Source organism: Hypanus sabinus, chromosome 10, assembly GCF_030144855.1.
Source record: "Hypanus sabinus isolate sHypSab1 chromosome 10, sHypSab1.hap1, whole genome shotgun sequence".
NCBI lineage: Eukaryota > Metazoa > Chordata > Chondrichthyes > Myliobatiformes > Dasyatidae > Hypanus > Hypanus sabinus.
Window position 1 is genome coordinate 41,861,255 of NC_082715.1, and position 20,355 is coordinate 41,881,609.

The following is a 20,355-nucleotide window of genomic DNA, read 5'->3' on the forward strand; positions in this document are numbered from 1 at the left end:
AACTCCAGTATAAAAATTCCTAGTGTGTACTATGAAATGCCTTCAGCAGATTCAACGTCTGAAATGAAAAACAATATGATAAAATGTTAGGAAATCTGACATCGTTCTTTTTGGTGTGTACAGTGACAGTTACCCCACAAAAAAGTAATGAAATTGGCCAACGTTATATGAACAGGTGTATAGTGTTTTCTGCTCAGAACTGTGCATTAGAACAAGACCCATGCACTTCCTAAAAAGAACTCCAAGAAAAGCTCCTAACTCTGCTTCTATGCCATAACAGAACTGTGTGATATGCCTTATATCATTAGGGGACTCTTGCCATAGAAGCAACAGATAGTTGCAAAGATTACAGCAGGGAAATGAGGGAAAATGAAAAAAAGAACACGATGATCTCATGGTGTTTGAGCAGTGTCCTACAAGATTGTCTGTCCTACTTGAGTCCAGTGCCATGACTTACTGAATACTACTGAAAATTGTAGGATGATCAATAAGGCTGAAATAGTCACATGTAGCCAGATGCACAAATAGAAAAATAATTACATTAGTGGTAGAAGAAACAGTAATAAGATTTCAAGTATCTTCAATACCAAATGCTAGTGCTGTGTGCAAGACATCTTTCTCTTCATCTCGTCCCTTCTTTTTCTTCTTCTAGTTTGAGCACCTTGATCTTGTGAAAGTACATTTAGTTCACTGGAGTATTATCTTATTAATCCTTCTGAAGCTGTTAGAGCCTGTGATCGACAGTTTGGAGATAGATTGAATGATCCAGTGCTTTGCTGGCTGCGTGAATATTTCAGGAAGCGAGTGCACACTCGAATGGCCTTGAGGTGAAGAAACTTAGAGGTGTTCAACTCCGTTATGCCAATTATAGTGTCCATTAATCACCAATTAAAACATCGATGAAGAAAGAGTCATCGAGGCGAATGCGGCAGGCAAGCAAGCGTTCAATACCGACTGCCTGCCTTTTGATCGCTGATGGGATCCCTCGGCAGCTGGAGAAGGAGTCTGTGATTGGCCTATGCCTCTGTGGTGGCTCGCTGTGGCAGGCAGGGCTTCTGTGTTCAAGTGATCTCTCTCTCTTTTGACGCTGTTGTAGGATGTTACCATGGCTCTGCGTTTATGGATTGGACTATTATGCTTAAGGATTGTGGACTTCTTCAGACTTACAGTTTCTACATTCTGTGTTTTTGACCACTCCTTTCTGTTTTGTTGCACAAGGGGAGTGGATTTGGAGGTTGATGTTCTTGTTGCATTCTGTTGGTTTTTTTTTGTGTGAGAGGAGGGGAGTTTGGGGTTGATGTCTTATTCCATAATGTTACTTTTTGTGTGGGGGAAGGATGAATGGGGGAGGCTTGATGATCAGCTTGCCATTTTTTTTAGTAAGGGGGTGGTTTGATGTTTTTCTCTCTGAAAGATTTTCATAGATTTTTTTGTTTCGTGGCTACCTGGAGAAGACAAATCTCAGAGTCATATATGGATACATACTTTGATAATAAACGAACCTTTGAACATTTGAACTTGTATTGCTCCTTTTATGATCTTATCTCTCCTCTTGGTTTCCTCATCCACAACATCATTTAATGAATCACTGTGGATAGAGCTAAGGAAATGCAAGGGTAAAAAGACCCTAAATGGAGTTATATACAGACCCCTAAAGAGTAGGAAGGATGTGGTCTACAAATTACAATGGGAATTATAAAATGCATACCAAAAGGGCAATGTGATTTCAATATGCAGGTGGTTTGGGAAAATTAGGTTGGTGCTGGATTCTGTGAGGGAAATTCCTATAGTGCAAGTATATAAAAGGAAGATGTCATAACTGTGGCTAACAAGAGAAGTCAAAACCAACATAAAAGCAAAAGAGAGGGCATATAATAGAGCAAAGATTCCTGGGAAGGTAGAGGATTGGGAAGCTTTTAAAAACCAACAGAAGGCAACTAAAAATAATTAAGAAGGTAAAGATAGAATCCAAAAGTAAGCTGGCCAATAATATTAAAGAGAATACCAAAAGTTTCCTCAGAAAGTGTAAAGAGAGGCAAAAGTGGATATCAGACCACTGGAAAAAGAAGCTGGAGAGCTAGTAATGGGATAAGGAAATGGTGGACGAGCTGAATATGTATTTTGCATCAGTCTTCTCTGGGGAAGACACTAGCCTTATGGTGGAAGTTCCAGGTGTCAGTTGTCATGAAGTTTCCATCACGAGGGAGAAGGTTCTTGGGAAATTGAAAAGTGCGTATGATTAATAAGGCAGAAATTGCAGCTTGTAGCTATATGCACAAATACAAAAAGAATGAAATTAATGGTAGAAGAACCAGTGATAAAATTTCATGTATCTGCAACACCAAGTACAGTGGCTGATTAATGCTGATATCATCAGGTGCACAACGGATACTTGAAAAACAAGATCAATTGTGCCAGGAGATTTCCCAATGGGTTCAATTACACTCTCAGATGATTGCTTGTGGAACTTAGCCCATGTTTTCGTATATGATTTGAACATGAGAAATAAAGTAATTGTCCCATTTTCTGTGCCATTACACTAAAGACCAGAAATACTTTAAATCAGTGACTCCAAAGTTTCCCAGCACTGAAACTCCTATGAAGCAGACTTTTAATATTTTTCATTGTCTAAAACTGTTACTATCCTTTAGTCTCCTTGGTGCTTATTACAGCCACAAAAGCTGGAGGAATAACTGCTTCCAGTTTTGAAATGAGTGCCAGTATGAATATGGAGCAACACAGGTAAGCCTGGGTGTGGTGTCTCCAGGTTCAGTAGTTGGACTTCAATAATAGTAAAATGATTGCTCCATCTTTGGGAATGCTTTGTTGAATTGAAATAGGCAATCAGTCAGGGCTAACAAACACAATGGCACATTTTATAAAATTAATTGTAAATTTTGATGAAGTGACACCAATAACATGCGAAGGAAGTTCAGCAGGTAAATAGAACAAACGTAGTTCAGTATCTCAATCACATAGCAGATTTTTAAAGATCAGAGCCTTTGGTATCAATGGCAATAAATCACGCTGATTTGAAAACCCGTTAAACATCGTGCAACTGTAGGTGGATTTGGATACTTTGTGATTGTTTCAGTGATCTGGATGTAGTTGGGTTTATGATCTGTAAATCTACAGCTAATGCAAAAGCGTAAATGCAAGTAAACAGAGCAGATGGATAATAAAGTGTTGGGAGATGGGGCTTGAAAATGGCAAATGTTGCTGACGTTGGTAAGTGTAGCAATTTGCATGTGGATGGAGAGACCCATGAACATTCATATATTTTTCAAAGAAATGCGGTTAATTAGTTGTAAAAGAAAAGACATCTGTGTGCATGTTCAAATATAAGGGAGCACAGAACAGAGTAAATGCTGGTACAGTTATGACTTTTGAACATAATCGTGAGCAGTTTGAGCATGTAAGGAGGTACAATATTCTGTTTTTGCACAAGCTATGCGCAACCTCTCTTGGAATGCCGTGTGCAGTCCTGGTGACAACATATTGTGATCAATGTTTCAGAAAATCTACAATGGAACACCGTTTAACCAATACTCAGAGTAAATCATCTTCATTATCAGGAGAGCTATAGAGTAGGAAGGCTATGTTAAACAGAGGTGATCCTTCTAGTGGAGATCTAGCATGTAGTTAAGAAGCCAAACAGCATGTTGGCCTTTATTGCAAAGGTGATGGAGTTTAAGGCTGGGGTGGTTTTCTGACAGTTATACAGTGCGTTGGTGAGACCACATCTGGAATGCTGTGCATAGTTTTGGTCCCCTTACCCAAAAGCAATGTAGTAGCATTGGAGGTGATCCGAAGTAGATTCATAAGGGTACTAGGATTAGCCTATGAAGAGTGGCTGGACAGCTTGTAAACTCCCTTGGAGTTTACAACAATAAGGGGTAACACTTTTTCGAATATACACAGTCCAAATGGTAGATGTTGAGATAAGGTCATGAGTGGAAGAAACACAAACAAGGGGATAACTACACAATAAGAGCCAGTTGTATAAAACTGAGGTTCTTGGACATTTCTCCTCTCAGAGGGTTGTGAATCGCTGGAATTCTCTGCGCTAGAGGGTGGTGTAGGACAGATCATTAGATATATTTAAGGTGGAGATGGGTACGTATTTGAAAGATCGAGGAATTGAGAGATATTGAAGAATTGGTACAGAAAAGGTAGATTCTTATATACATATTGAAAAATGGGACAGGCTTGAGGGGCCTGATGGCCTAGACCTCCATTTATTATCTTGCATTGGTGTCTCTCTCAGTGAACTGCACTGAACCAGATTGAGTTGGACTTGGCTCACTGGTTGGACTTGCTGCTCAACATCTCCGTCTGCCCACTTTTCTCAAGCAGATGCAGTGGTTTGCTCACTGACCCTGTGTGGCAGGATTTCAGCCCTCACCAGGCCCCAGACAGCAAACTAGACAGTATTAACAAGAGTCAAGGCAGGAGAGTGCATGCTCACCTCCTGTCAGAGGCTGTAATGCTTTGTAGTGGTTACTAAATGTCTCTAACATTCAGGCACAGATTAAAATATTTAGAATAGTGATAACTTGTAAATGTGGCAGTACTGGGAGAATGTAAGGAAAGTGAGATTCAGGATACAAAAAGATTGAGTTTTGACTGGTTAGGATATTGATTGTTATAGTTGGTCTATAATGAAAGGGTTCAGGAGCAGCAGAACTGTAGAACCAGACTCTTATTGATAGTTAGGATCACTACAGGGACAGTAGAATGATACTTAATAATTTCAAGTCAACTGAGAAAATGTTCATTGATGGAAATCTGAAGTTATAGAGATATTGGACAGTCTTGAATAACATTTCTATAATCAACATGAGGCCCTTTAGAGTGGGGCAAAAAATAAGGAAGCTGGGTGACAATCAGACTCTACTTCTTAGCTATATTGTTGTCCGGTATGGGAATTGCAAAGCATCTGACCACAAAACCCTACAATGGATTGTGAGGACTACTGAGAGAAACACCTGCATCTCTCTCCTTTAAATCCATGACATACACAAGAAACACTGCATTGTTAGAACCCACAGTATTGTTAAGGATCCCTGTCATCTATCCCACAATTTCTGTGACCTTCTACTATCAGGCAGAATGTACTGCCAAATAAGAACAAGCTCTATTAGGCTGGGTAACAGCATTATCCCCCTGATTGTGAGACTTCTGAACACCCTGCTACCACCATTACACATTATGACAGCACCTGTAGGACTGTTGTATATTTAACTACATGTCATACTGTATATGCACTTTATGTTAACTTGTACATGTACCTGCAGAATAATTTTTTTATCTGTTGGTATTATAATATTAATGTTATTTTATTTGCTGTATGTGATATATACACTGTGTTTTGAACCTTGGTCCCTGAGGAGTAATGTTTTGTTTAGCTGTTGAATGCCAATAAGCTTGAACTTGAATGGGGTAGTTCCAATATAAAAAGGATCCAGTCCCAGATCTGGTCTGAATGACTGTATGACAATATTTTAGTAGGGAGAAGGTCCGAAATGGCAGTGAGACTGTTTTACAAAGAGAGGAACTGGAAACTGTAGTGGGCCACAGAATAAATCATCCCACCTGCCTGAACACAAAGTCCACTCTCTTTTTGATTCAGTGCCCATTTTCTTGGTTGAGGTGCTTCCAGAATGAAGCAGAGAGCTTTAAAGTCCTTTTTGATTGTGGAATGGAAGTGTATAGGGACTGGATGTCCATGGTGAAAATGGATGTCCAGTCTGTGTACACCTCTATCCACTACTTGATAGCTGCTGACACAAATCAGACAGACAGACAGACAGACATACTTTATTGATCCCGAGGGAAATTGGGTTTCATTACAGCCGCACCAACCAAGAATAGTGAAGAAATATAGCAATATAAAACCAATGATACATATGCATTCAAACAAATTTTCCCTCCAGATTTTATAATGCCCTTTCCTTATACTCTGTTTAATTTCATTTATCAGAATCCAACTAAGAACTCCAAAGCAACAAGATCTGTCAACTGTAGAATAATGTAATGAGGCGTGGAAAGGATGGTACGGTACGGTACAAAATCCACGGTGCACAAACGCTGTTGTAAATCTAGTCAAGAAGAAAAGAAGAGCTTACGAAAGGTTTGAAAAACTAGGTAATGACATGAATCTAGAAGATTATAAGTCTAGCAGGATGGAGCTTAAGAGCTCTTCTGGAGGAGAGAGCCAGAAGGGACCGTGAGAAGGCCTTGGCGGACAAGATTAAGGAAAATCCCAAGGATAAGTCATAAGAGAAAAAGACCAATCAAGTGTGACAATGGAAAAGTGGGTATGGAGCAGGAGGAAATAGAAGAGGCACTTAATGAATACTTTGCTTCAATATTAGCTAAGGAAAAGGATCTTGGCAATTGTAAGGATGACTTAAAGTGGACTGAAAAGCTTGAGAATGTAGATATTAAGAAAGAGGATATGGATGTGCTGGAGCTTTTGAAAAGCATCAAGTTGGATAAGTTACCGGGACCAGATGGGATGTATCCCAGGCTACAGTGGGAAGCAAGGGAGGAGATTGCTGAGCCTCTGGCATTGATGATGGAGAATGGATGATGGATCTGGCAACAGAAAGGTTCTGGAAGATTGGTGTTTTGTAGATGTTGCTCCCTCATTCAAGAAAGGGAATAGAGATATCCCAGGAAATTATAGGCTAGGGAGTCTTACTTCAGTGGTTGTTAAGTTCATGGAGAAGATCTTGAGAGACAGGATTTATGAACATTTGGAGAGGCATAATATGATTAGGAATAGTCAGCATGGCTTTGTCAAAGGCAGTTTGTGCCTTCCGAGCCTGATTGAATTTTTGAGGATGTGACTAAGCACATTGATGAAGGTAGAGCTGTAGATTTTAGCCAGGCATTTGATAAGGTATCCCATGCAAGGCTTATTGAGAAAGGAAGTAGGCATGGGATCCAAGGGGACATTGCTTTGTGGATCCAGAAGGCAAAGAGTGGTTGTAGACAGGTCATATTCAGCATGGAGGCCAGTGACCAGTGGTATGCCTCAGGGACCCCTACTCTTTGTGATTTTTATAAATGACCCGGATGAGGAAGTGGAGGGTTGGGTTAGTAAATTTGCTAATGTCACAAAGGTTGGGTGTGTTGAGCAAGCATTAGATAAATCCATAACGTAAATACATGAAGCTTGAGGGAACCAATCAGGTTATGGGGACAAATCAGGCTTAATGTTGGAGGAACTCAGCAGGCCAGGCAGCATCCAAGGAAAAGGGTAAATAGCCAATGTTTCAGTCGAGACCATTCATCAGGACTTGTAAAAAGGTGAGAAGTCAGACCAAAAGGTGGTGGGGGGGGGGGGGGGGCGCAGGGAAGGAAGGAAGAAATACAAGGTGGTAAATGATGTGAAACCAGAAGAAGGGGATGGGTGACGTAGAGAGCTGGGAAGTTGACTGGTGAAAGAGATAAAGGGCTGGAGAAGGGGGAGTCTGATAGAAGACTATGGAAGAAAGGGAAGAGGGATGAGCACCAAAGGAAGGTGATGGGCAGGTAAGGAGATAAGGCGAGAGAGGAAATTGGAATGGGGGAATCGTGAAGGGGGGGTGAGAAATTATTGAAAGGTCGAGAAATTGATGTTCATGCCATCAGGTTGGAGGCTGTCAAAACAGAGTATAAGGTGTTGTTCTTCCAGCCTGAGTATGGCCTCATTGTAGCAGTAGAGGAGGCTATGGACTGACATGCGTTACATGAATCTGCTGCCGGCCAGAACAGATTTTTAACATAATAAAATAATTGAGGAGATAACTTTACCTCATCAAATTGTGCCTCATCTTCACAGTTTTCCAGAACTCTTGTGTAAAATGAAAGGCCTGAAATTTAGCAGAAAACAAAAATGTCAGTCAGGAAAGACAAAAACATGGTATTGCTGAATTCAATGGCATTTATAATTTTCAGTTTAATTAAAAATACTGTCTAAAACTCAATAGTCTAAGGAAACATTTTCTCTACAAATGCTACTGACATGCTGAGTGTTTCTAGAAACTTCAGTATTTATTTCAGCATTTCAGCATATGCAGATGTGTTTCTAACTTGCATTATTCTGTTCAAAGTTACAATTAGCAGTTTATTAATTTGGATCAGGATATTCTTAATGAGGAAAGTGTGACAATACTTAAATGTTCCAAATCTATATATACATTTTGACTATGATCGAAAGGCAAATAAAATCTTCATAACTAATTTGAATGTGGCAACATTTAATTTATATTATAAATGGAATTGCCAATTTTGAAGATTAAGATCAGAAAAATATAAACTGCTTTAATAAGCCCATTGGAAATATTTCAATAAAATGCATTATCAAGCCCTCTTCTGAGATGCTGTATTCTGGAATTAGCAAAACAATGCTCTGGTTAATGCAACTTGAAACTTCTCAAAAAATCCTTTTAATGCTCATTAAAAGGAATGAAAGTTAATATGTTAATATAAATAATTAATAAATTAGGTTAATTAATAAAGTTAATATGTGCTTGCAATTAACAGCCCAAATAACCATATAATGCTCATTAATGTCAATCCATCAACTTACTTACTTACTTCCCTAGTAAGTGAATAGTTATGATTATCTGCTTGAGAGTCATTTTGGGAAAATTTAAATTGTCAAATTTTTCAATTTAATTTGTATGTAACTTTACTTTCTATCTCTTTTATTCCTTTTTCTTAACCCAATCTTCTTTTCTCTTCTTGTAAATCTTTTTGCAATTAATTTAATGATGTATTCATACACTCCTAGCAACTATCCATCATAATCCTTCATCCACTTACACTCATTGGGGATTGAGGTGCTTTTATCTGGTACTTGGGAACTAGATGAATTCAATTATATTGTGTTTTGAAAAGGTAAAGCAACCCTGTTCTATACTTAACGTAAGAAATATACTTTGCCTTTTCAAGGGGATTAATAATTGAATACAACACTTGACTCAGGTGAAAAAAATTCCTGAGGGAAGAATTAGGTTAATGTTAATCAATGCTTTTGCTGCCTTGCTCCTTGGACTTCTAGCAAGTAAATTCCTAATAAACCCCTTTTACATAAAAAGTTAGTTTTTGTATATTGGATTGTTTCTAAAGTATCTTTTTGGAATACTGACAATAAGATTCATTTTTTGCATTATGTATTATTAATATATGGGTAGATTGCGAGAGATTGAAACTATCAATTTATTGTATGTATTTATTGGACTTAAAACATTTTGTTAGTATTGAATTTGATACAATCTAGTCTAACATAGTTCAGTAATGTACCATAGAACAAAGAGAAAATTATCTTCTCCATTAAAACATATGCAGGTAGTTATTTGAAACAGGAAAAGTGTTTCCATTACCATAGCAATAGATTAATGAGCAGTCAAAGAGCATATTCAGATGATTAGAAATATTTAATACCTTTAACGTTAGGAACCAGTGCAATGTAAAGACACCAATGCAAACCATTAGCCCAGTAATATAATCAATATCTGAGCTGGTATATACAAAACCAATCTGTCTGTTTCTTTGTGCATCTTTACAATTCAGTTTGTACTTATTATTCAGGAAGAAATTTGTCTAAACTTATCACAAAATTCTTGGTAAATATATCCATTATTGGAGGCTTATAAAATGGCAGGGGAATTAATAGATTATAGTAATTATTTCACTATGATGTATTGTTTATGCATTTCATTTTTAACGTACGATAATAGGTTGAATGAGATACGTTGTGAAGTCTCAAACAATTTACAATGGGGAAAGCAGTCAGAGAAGGCAATTAGTTTGCATGGGCTGATCACTTCTGCTATGTTCATACTTAATATTTATCTTTCATTTTTGATCTCATTCCTTAGTGGGGACACTGATAGTAGTGTCTTGTGTCTTTGCTCATCTAATGATCCAGTTTTAATAACAATATGCTGGACAGAACAGGAATACCACTGAGATGATATTGGCTGAGAACAACGGATAAAATACAGACAGTGGAATCAAGCAAAAATTACAACTGTAGTGCTTCAGAACTAGCACTGTGTTGCAGTACAATTACTTTACTGGCATTTCTGAGATGTGGAAAAACCCTGGTCATATAAAATCAGGACAAGTTCGATTTTGCTAATAACCGTCCAGTCTGCTCTGAATCAATGACAAAGTGAAGTGAAGTGTCATCAATAGTGCCATCAAGTGACACTTATTTCTCACTGATGCCCAGTCTGGATTTTCTCAGGATCGCTTTGTTCTAGACTTTTCACAACTTTGGTCCAAACACAAGATGAAGTATGAATAATTGCCCTGGACCACAGAGCAGTGAATGGCATCAAGGAAATCTGGTAAAACTGAAGTCAATGGGCCTCAAAGAAAATAAAACACTTCAGTGCTTGAAGTTGTACTGCTCACAAAGGGAGATGGTGGAGGTTAATCATCCCAGCCCCAGGAAATTACTGCAGGAGTTCCTTGGGATGACAAATGACTGTCCTTCCATCAATGAGGAAGCTCACAGATGATGGCACAGGGTTAAACTCTTCAGGCACATAACATTCGCATCACCTAAGTGCTAGTTAACAGCATTGAGGGTCAGGAGGTGAGTCACTTGCCACAGGATACTCATCCTCTGATATGCTCTTGTAATCATATACAACAGAAGAAAATCTAACTACCTACCCTTGACATTCAACAATGTTATCATAAATCATGACCTCATTTGGGCCAGCCACATAAATACCATGGCTTCAAGGATGGGTCAGAAGCTGAGCTGAAGTCAGAACTGTGATGGTGTACTCTCCAATTGTCTGGATGAGTGCAGTGCCAAAAAGCTCACCAACATCCAGGATTGATCCCAAAAAATGAAAATTAAATGAATCATGAAAATGAACCTCAACATCTAAGTTCTAAGAAAGATTCAGTTCAAATCATCTACAATATACCATGGGATACTTTGACAGGGTCCCCATTGGCAGTATTTCTATTAAGTAACATTCCATTTGATGAATAAATTTGAGAATAACTTTTATGAATACAAATAAAATGATAGGCTAGAAATTGATCAATGATTAACAAGGTTTTTGAGGGGAATAATAACAATTTGCAGTGAGTGTACTGATACAGTCACTTCAACACCCAGGCAGTGGGGAAATCACATGAATTAAAATGGAGGAGTGGTTACTAAGTGCAATGATGTAGCAGTCCAACCACAAAACAATCAATGGGGCTATAGTGCAGCAACCTCAGGAAATCGGGCATCAGAGCAATGAAAGGTCCTGGTGAGAAATGAAGGAAAACTAAGAGACACTTAATTGGATCTAATGTCTGCAACACCTTCCAGAAGTATATTTTGCCACAGGTCTAAAACAAATCACTGCTAGCTAAAACTGCTCAGGTCACAGCGAGACCACTAAAGATATCAAACTCAAAGAAATCTGTTAAGGATGGTTAGCAATATAATAACTATGAAGAAAGCAAGACTTGCATTTATCGCTTTCATGATTCCAAGATGTTAAAAAAAACATTGTGCATCAATGTGTGAGTGAATACTTCAGTATTCACTATGGAAAAGGACCTTCGTGATTGTAGGGATGACTTGCAGCAGACTGAAAAGCTTGAGCATGTAGATATTAAGAAAGAGGATGTGCTGGAGATTTTGGAAAGCATCAAGTTGGATAAGTCGCTGGGACCGGACGAAATGTACTCCAGGCTTCTGTGGGAGGCGAGGGAGGAGATTGCTGAGACTCTGGCAATGATCTTTGCACCATCAATGGGGACGGGAGAGGTTCCAGAAGATTGGAGGGTTGCAGATATTGTTCCTTTATTCAAGAAAGTGAGTAGAGATAGCCCAGGAAGTTATAGACCAGTGAGTCTTACCTCAGTGGTTGGTAAGTTGATGGAGAAGATCCTGAAGGGCAGGATTTATGAACATTTGGAGAGATATAATATGATGAGGAATAGTCAACACAGCTTTGTAAAGGGTAGGATTTGCCTTATGAGCATGATTGAATTTTTTGAGGATATGACTAAATACATTGATGAAGGAAGAGCAGTAGATGTAGTGTGTATGGATTTCAGCAAGGCATTTGATAAGGTACCCCATGAAAGGCTTACTGAGAAAGTAAGGAGGCATGGGATCCAAGAGGACATTGCTTTGTGGATCCAGAACAGGCTTGCTGATAAAAGGCAAAGAGTGGCTTTAGATGGGTCATATTCTGCATGGAGTTTGGTGACCAGTGGTGTGCCTCAGGGATCTGTTCTGGAACCCTTACTCTTCGTGACTTTTATAAATGACCTGGATGAGGAAGTGGAGGGATGAGTTAGTAAGTTTGTTGATGACACAAAGGTTGAAGGTGTTGTGGATAGTGTGGAGGGCTGTCAGATCTTACAGTGGGATATTGATAGGATGCAAAACTGGGCTGAGAAGTGGCAGATGGAGTTCAACCCAGATAAGTGTGAAGTGGTTCATTTAGGTAGATCAAATATGATGGCAGAATATAATATTAATGGTAAGACTTTTGGCAGTGTGGAGGATCAGAGGAATCTTGGGGTCCGAGTCCACAGGACACTCAAAGCAGCTGCTCAGGTTGACTCTGTGGTTAAGAAGGCATATGGTGTATTGGCCTTCATTAATCATGGAATTGGATTTAGGAGCCGAGAAGTAATGTTGCAGCTATATAGGACCCTGGTCAGATCCCACTTGGAGCACTGTGCTCAGTTCTGGTTGCCTCACTACAGGATGGATGTGGAAGCCATAGAAAGGGTGCAGAGAAGATTTACAATGATGTTGCCTGGTTTGGGGAGCATGCCTTATGAGAATAGGTTGAGTGAGGATGAGAGGTGACCTGATAGAAGTGTACAAGATGATGAGAGGCATTGATCATGTGGATAGTCAGAGGCTTTTTCTCAGGGCTGAAATGGTTGCCACAAGAGGACACAGGTTTAAGGTGCTGGGGAGCAGGCACAGAGTAGATGTCGGGTTAAGTTTTTTACTCAGAGAGTGGTGAGTGCATGGAATGGGCTGCCAGTAAAAGTAGAGGAGGTGGTTACAATAGGGTCTTTTAAGAGACTCCTGGATAGGTACATGGAGCTTAGAAAAATAGAGGGCTATAGATAAGCCTACTAATATCTAAAGTAGGGACATGTTTGGCACAGCATTGTGGGCGAATTGCCTGTATTGTGCTGTAGGTTTTCTATGTTTCCATGTTTCTATAATGTAGTATCGGTGAACAGTTGTCACAGTAGTAATGTTGAGAATACACCATAACCATTCCATTTTATGCAACTCATGAATATTATTGAATATTTTCCACTTGCAGCATCAACGATAGCCACGAAGATCAACACTGTCAAAGATGGCAAACAGCTTGATTAGTGTCCTACCAGCCACCGAAACCTTCCCTCCACCACCTACATACAGTGGTTGTAGGATATAGCATCTACAAAGGATGCTGCAGTTTCTTGCCCAAGGTACTCAGGCAGCACCTCCAAAACCTGCGACCTTTACCACCAAGGAGGACAAGTGCAGCAGATGCACAGAAACACCACCACCTGCTAGTTCTCCTGTGAGTCACTCACTGTTCTGACTTGGAAATTTTTATCATCACTTCATCATTATATCCAGGGTCTCTCTACCCAAAAGCACTGTGAATCACTATTAGCTAAAATTTAACTGGACCAAGCCAAAAACAGGCATATCCCTTAAATGAGTAAATTATTTTTTACTATAAGAATAAAATAATTGAATGTGACTTTTACAAATCTATTTTTCAACCTGTAATTTGAATCTTCAAAGATTTGAAGATTCTTTGAAGACTCCAATTTTTTAAATTTCACGAACTGGTACGTAGCAAAAAGTGACAATAGGTTTTTTATCAATACAAAAAGTTGCAAACTACTGAATGTATTATTTTCTTTTAAAACAGCTTCATAACTTCTGCAAACAACCATGCTAAAATTTGCTTAACTTATTTTTTGGTGAATTGTATAGAGGTTAAAATTGGAAAAGCTATTTAGATTTCTTCTTTTCTGAAAGAGAGGAAGGTCTCTTAAAAAACAAGAAATAAAACAGGTTTCATTATCTTTAACAATAGTAGCAGATGTGACAGTAGTGTTAGAAAATAACACCAGTATCTTCAGTTTTAAATGCTATTTGCTTGCTTTTATTGTTTTTTTTCTCTGTACACTGGGTGTCTGACAGTCTTCTCTTTTTAATGGGATTTTTGTGGTTGTTTGTTTTGTGGCTGCCTGTAAAGAGATGAATCACAAGGTTGTATAATGTATACATACTTTGAACCTTGAACAATATGTGGAGTGATAATGACAAACACAAAAAATATAAATTGCAGATTATGTCGTTATGTGGCTGTGAGATACATTATATGTTCATACTTACTAACGATTTTATCTTATGTGGATCGAATATATGCTTCACATCCTTCATTTTGTGTTTTGTCAAGTTGTAAAATATGTTTTAAAGGTTACATGCTCGTTGTGATTAAACTTGGATTGTGAGATCTCCTCACATTGATTTTAAAGACATTTCCTTGAAAACCTTCTCTTTAATTTTCATTCTGACTATAGCCTGGGGGTTTGGCACAAGTGCATTTCAAATTTCAGACTGCTCACTCAGAATCTGACCTGCTTGGTTGCATGGAACTCAACATTACATGTACAACAATGAACTTAGATTAAAAAGTAATTTCATAGTTATTACAACTGTAACGAGTATTTTTGATGGGAAACTGAGAAGTATTTAGGGGTGACAATGCTTTTAAGACTTGGAAAACTAACACAATTACATCGATCTAAATTTTTTTCATATAATTTTCAAATCAACCAAAGCACCACAGCCTAAGAAGATGCAAGAGATTTCAGGTGCTGGAATGTGGAGCAACACACAAAATGCTAGAGGAACTATGCCAGTTAGGCAACAGCTATGGAAGGAAACGGACAGTTCATGTTTTGAGTCGAGACTTCATTACGTCCAATCTCAATTCAAAATGTTGACTCTCCATTCTCCTCCATAGATGCTGCCAAACATAACCTCACAGTCTTTCTTCAATATGATAACTGAATATGTTAAAACCAAGTAGTGTGAGTCATTATCCATGTCTTTGATACCAAGAAATGCACTAAATACAAAACCATCTTGATAAGAATTGAAATGCATAAAAAAGGCACTGGTGATTAGGTGGATCCCAGAGACATTCTCCAGTGTGCAATCATTTTGTTATCAGTTTGATAACACTTTCATCTACAAAACAGAAGAATAAAAATGAGAACAGAAAATGCTAAAACTATGAGCAGGTTAGGTAATATCTGTGGTGAACTGTTCAGATTAGATCCATATTGTCAGAACTGGGAAAGAGGGAAAAAAACTCCTGATGAAGGGTTTTGGCCCAAAACGTCGTCACTACCTCCTCCCACAGATGCTGTCTGGCCTGCTGAGTTCTGCCAGCAATTTGTGTTTTTATTAAGAGCAGAGAGGACGGAGCAGGGAGGATGGATATGCTAAAATGGAATGAGATGTTACCAGGGTAGTTGAGATGCTTTAATGTTTATGGAGCAAGCCAGTAAATCAATTAAGGCGACAGAAGAGGATAAGACAGGCAAAAGGACATATTAAAGCTGTGAAATTCAGGTCAGAGCTGTTTCTGAGATCTGAAACCAAGGGGAAAATCCTGGAAATGCCCCGCACACCACAAGTGTTTGCGTGAGTGTGGAGAGAGGACATTTTAATCGAAGTTACAGATGAATAGCCTTACAGCAGAACTGGCCCATTATGGTGCAAGGAGGAAAGGAGGTGTATTGTTAAATCTTGAAGCTCATCTGTTCCCCAAGCTTACACTGGGCAGCCTGTTTGGAACATGGTGGGGATGGGGCGGGGGTACAGATGATATGTCAGATTAAGAATGGACATGGAGAATTGGATGTAAATGCTATCGGAAGTTGTAAGCCACTCCTCAGACTGTGGATACTGATGACAACATTCAGTTACAGAAGAATTTACATTTGATTCCCACACATTAGTGCAGTACTGAAGCGATATAGCACTGTACAAAGTGCCACATTTCAACAGCAACTTACATTTATGGAGCATTTTTAACTATGTAAGCTGTACCAAGGTGATTCATAGTAGAATATTCAAAAATATTTGATGTCATGCATGGGAAGATGGTCACAAGTTTAATCAAAGACGTAGTTTTAAAAAAGTGTCTCAGCAGTGGAGAGAGAGAGAGAGCTGGAGAGGTAGAATCATTGGGGAAGGGAATTCCTGAGCTTGCCACTTTACCACATAATGGTGCAGTTGTAAGTGAGCAGCAGATTAAAACTATGAATAATCAAAATGATAGAACAAAAAGGTTGTGGACATCTTAGATAACAACAGAAATGGAGGAGATTATATTGGTGTGATAGCCAAGTTTATGCGAGGATTTGGAACAAGAGTGAGATTGTGAAATTGAAACATTGCTTAATTAACAATAAATGTCCTGTATGTCAGCAAGCACAGAATGATATAGCATGACACAAAGAAATTACATGTGTGAGAGTTTGTTGTTGTTCATAGAGAGAATAAAGTTTTTTTAGAATATATAGACCGAAGTTGGCTGGAGTCAGAAGGTATTAAAAAAAATCAGAAAGTAGCAGGCTTAATGATGTTGTGGGTGGGAGGTTTAATGAGAGCTCTCATTAAGGTCAAGTGGGCTCCCTCTTCCCTCCACTTCCCCTCATCCTTTTCCCTTCTCCCCCCCCCCCCCCCCCCCCCGCCCTTCCCTACCCACCACATTCATAGGCTTGGCTGTTCTATAGATGTACTTTAACACCTACTTTTTAAGAAGGGGATGTGAGCAAATTCTCATGTTGTTACTGGGAGAAGTTGGTGTAATTTATTTCCTCTGCACCTTAAACAGATTGTTTACTGAATAAATTGACTATGTTTGTTCCTCTGTTTGCTGTGGGTCATATGTGCAGCCCCTCCTCTAATTCATAATCTGATAATGATGGTAAAAGGCAACTGGAAAAGTCTGCAGGTGTTCTGTGGTATTTACCCACCAACTGGCCTCACTAAACTAGGTTGTTTATCTCATGACAGGCAGACTTTTGTACATTGGCAGCTATATTTGGTTCTATTTAAACTTCAATGATATTCTTGAGCCCAAAGTTATTTCCATAACTGCAATTTCATCAGTATAATCTGCTGATTTAATTAGCCACAGTTTATCAATTTAAATTAACCACTGGGGTCTGTGGAGCCCCAGACCTCCACAGGTCAACTCCCAGCTCTCCATATAATTCAGGTATCTCCAAACAACTAGCCCTCCAGAGAAGAAGAAATGTAATATAATTTCAGCATCAAAAATTAGATCAAAATATCATTTTGCTTATCCTCCGGTCTTCAGCAAAATGACAGCGACTCTAATCTTAATGGAGTATTTCTTTGATCAAATCAATAAAGTTAAACTGGATTTCCTGTGAAGATTATACATATTTCTAAAATAAATATTCAGCCATCGCCCAATAAAGATTATTTAGTAGCACTTGAATAATGTTTCTCCCCGCTTCCTACGTCCAATATCAACTGAATAAAAAAAAGGAATTGACTTGAAACGAGAACTCTCTTTCGTTGCAGCCTGGCCCACTGAATGTTTGCATAATATTCACTTTTTAATGAAGAAAGGAAAGCGAAGGAATTCTACACTTAATGCTGCACGGGTTCAGAGTTATGACTGGCCACGTTAGTGAACCAATGCTTAAGATTTCGGGGATATGTTTCCCCCCTCCGCTATTTCAACGGCAACATTAAACCGCTCAGTTCATTGAAGTAAAACGCTTCATGATGAGCAGACTGAAGAACCCAAGAAGCAGGTCTCGACTCAGTAACATCGCCAATGCCATGTTCATACACTTGTACACAGACTGCTCCCTTAATTCACAGACACACATTGGTTTAAGTATTTTCCTTCCACCCCTCCTGCTCTCGCAACTCGCCCGGTATAACGGGAAAGGCGGAGGTAAGCGTCAGGGCAGGAGCTTCACCAGCACTTCAACACCTCCTGCCCTCACACCTCAGCTCGCCGGCTTCGCTAGCGTCCACGGCAGTGGCTATGGACACAAATGGTGCTTTTTCCTTAGGATTCCCATACGCAATAGATTGAAATGTGGATCAGCTCTGCTGTGACCAACATCAGGCACAACTTGCATTTATGTCGCAGGGCTGCACAGATTTTTTAATGCAACATTTATAATTATTACAGTACTTTTTACAAGAAGTAATTGAAAGGATGCAATGCCAAATTATTCCGGAGTTAGCACACGCAGGATGATAGACGGATTATCAAAATATACCGGGATTAGCATAACTAATTAATTCAGACCGACTTTCAGTTCATAAACGCGGCGCTACCGCTCAGGGCAACATAACTTTTTATTATTTGGTGCCAACATTGAATGGGTTTCGCCCGGCTCACAGCACAATACAGTACAAGTCAGCTCCCTCTGCCGAGCCGACACCTGGATATACCTTTGGTGCCACCTCCGATAATCTGACATCGCATTACAATCACAACCCTCCATCCAAATGCGGCGCGATGCTCTGTAAGTGCACAGGAGAAGGATCGCCCCAATTACCTCGAAAGGACACTTTTGCGATGCGGTCTCCTTTCCCCCGGAGGTCGGTGACGGTTTTCAGGTGCACCGTGAGAGCCATGCCGACTCCGGTCAGTGCTGCTCCCGGAGCAGGTGCCGCTGGACTCTGACTCGCTTCCCTCGGTCAGTGACACCACACTGCTGAGCGGCGGCAGGGAGAACCAGCTCCCGGAGTCTCCTCCCCTGTGTACAACTCACTGTGGATCATCCGTTGTGTTGTTCGGGATCCCTAAATTATTCAGGAGCTTCATTAACAGAGCGGATATCGCTGACATGTTTTAAAGCTGCCCCACGATCGTACTCAGAATCATTCACCAGACGTCAGTTCAGTCTATCCAGCTGTTGGGGGCGTCCATATGCGGTGTGGAATTGCTGCAAATACATCTCCGATATACACATGCACACAGGGGAAGGGTTTCCTGTGCACTGGGAGTTAGTGTGGCACAGCATGCAGCCTGCTTTGGGCTTCTTCCTATCCGGCGAAATTAAGAATTGGCTAAAGCAGTGGGCAAATATTTTGCATCCCTCTTCCTTGTGGGAGAACAATGACAGCTGAGTGAAAACAGAATGTCTAGTGGCAGCAAAGGAAGCTAAGGTAGGTGGTGGCACTGAAGGAACACTGTGCCCTGTGAACAGATCCGCAGGTCAAAATGGGGGAAGAGTTAGGGCTCTAGAACCTCTGGGCCTGAATCCAAAGTTAGAGTCATAGTACATTACAGCACAGAAACAGGCTCTTTGACCCATCTAGTCCATGCCAAACTATTAATCTGTCCAGTCCCATCAACCTGACCAGGACCATAGCCCTCCGTACCCCTTGCATCCATGTACCAATCCTAATTTCTCTTAAACGTTGAAATCGACCGTGCATCCCCCACTCTCACTGTCAACTTGTTCCACAATCTCACCACCCGCTGAGTGAAGAAGTTCCCCTCACATTCCCCTTAGACGTTTCACCTTTCATCCATAACCCATGGTCTTCACTTTCAGTCTCACCCAACCTCAGTATAAAAAGCCTGTTTGCATATACCCTCATGATTTTGTAAGGATGTTGCCTGGATTGGCGAGCATGCCTTATGAGAATAGTTTGTGTGAACTCAGCCTTTTCTCCCTGGAGTGACAGAAGATGAGAGGTGACCTGATATCGGTGTACAAGATAATGAGAAGCATTTGATCATGTGGATAATCAGAGTTTTTTCCCCCAGGGCTGAAATGGCTAGCATGAGAGGGCATAGTTTTAAGATGCTTGGAAGTAGGTACAGAGGAGATGTCAGGGGTAAGTTTTTTTATGCAGAGAGTGGCGAGTGCGTGGAATGGGCTGCTGGCGGCAGTGGTTTTTCTATGTTTTTAAATTTCCCCTCAGTCCTCTATGTTTTAGGGAATGAAGTACTAACCTATTCAGCCATTCCCTATAACTCAGGTCCTCAAGTCCTGGCAATATCCTTGTAAATATTCTTTGTATTCTTTCAGTTTTACTTACATCTTTCTCATGGGTAGGTGAACAAAACCGGACACAATACTTCAAATTAGGCCTCACCAACATCTTAAACATCCCAAGTACTATACTTGATACAATGATTTATGAAGGCCAATGTGCCAAGAGCTTTCTTTACAAACCTCCCTACCCTGTGATGCCACTTTCAAGGAATTATGGACCTATATTCCCAGATCTGTCTGTTCTACCACACGCCTCAGTGCCCTACCACTCCC

The 20,355-nt window shown here is 39.8% G+C and overlaps 1 protein-coding gene across 5 annotated transcripts in view; it reads right to left on the reverse strand.

Moving 5' to 3' along the window:
* The window catches only part of otofa (otoferlin a), a 351,746-nt gene extending 333,037 nt beyond the window's left edge, over positions 1 to 18,709 (reverse strand). For all 5 annotated transcript variants that reach the window (XM_059981755.1, XM_059981752.1, XM_059981757.1 and 2 more), the window contains exons 1-2: positions 18,631 to 18,709; positions 7,804 to 7,862 (exon numbers count right to left, since the gene is read on the reverse strand). In XM_059981755.1, the coding sequence (XP_059837738.1) occupies positions 7,804 to 7,862; positions 18,631 to 18,709 (138 nt within the window). The remainder of the gene's footprint in view (positions 1 to 7,803; positions 7,863 to 18,630) is intronic.
* Between the last annotated feature and the right edge of the window lie 1,646 nt (positions 18,710 to 20,355).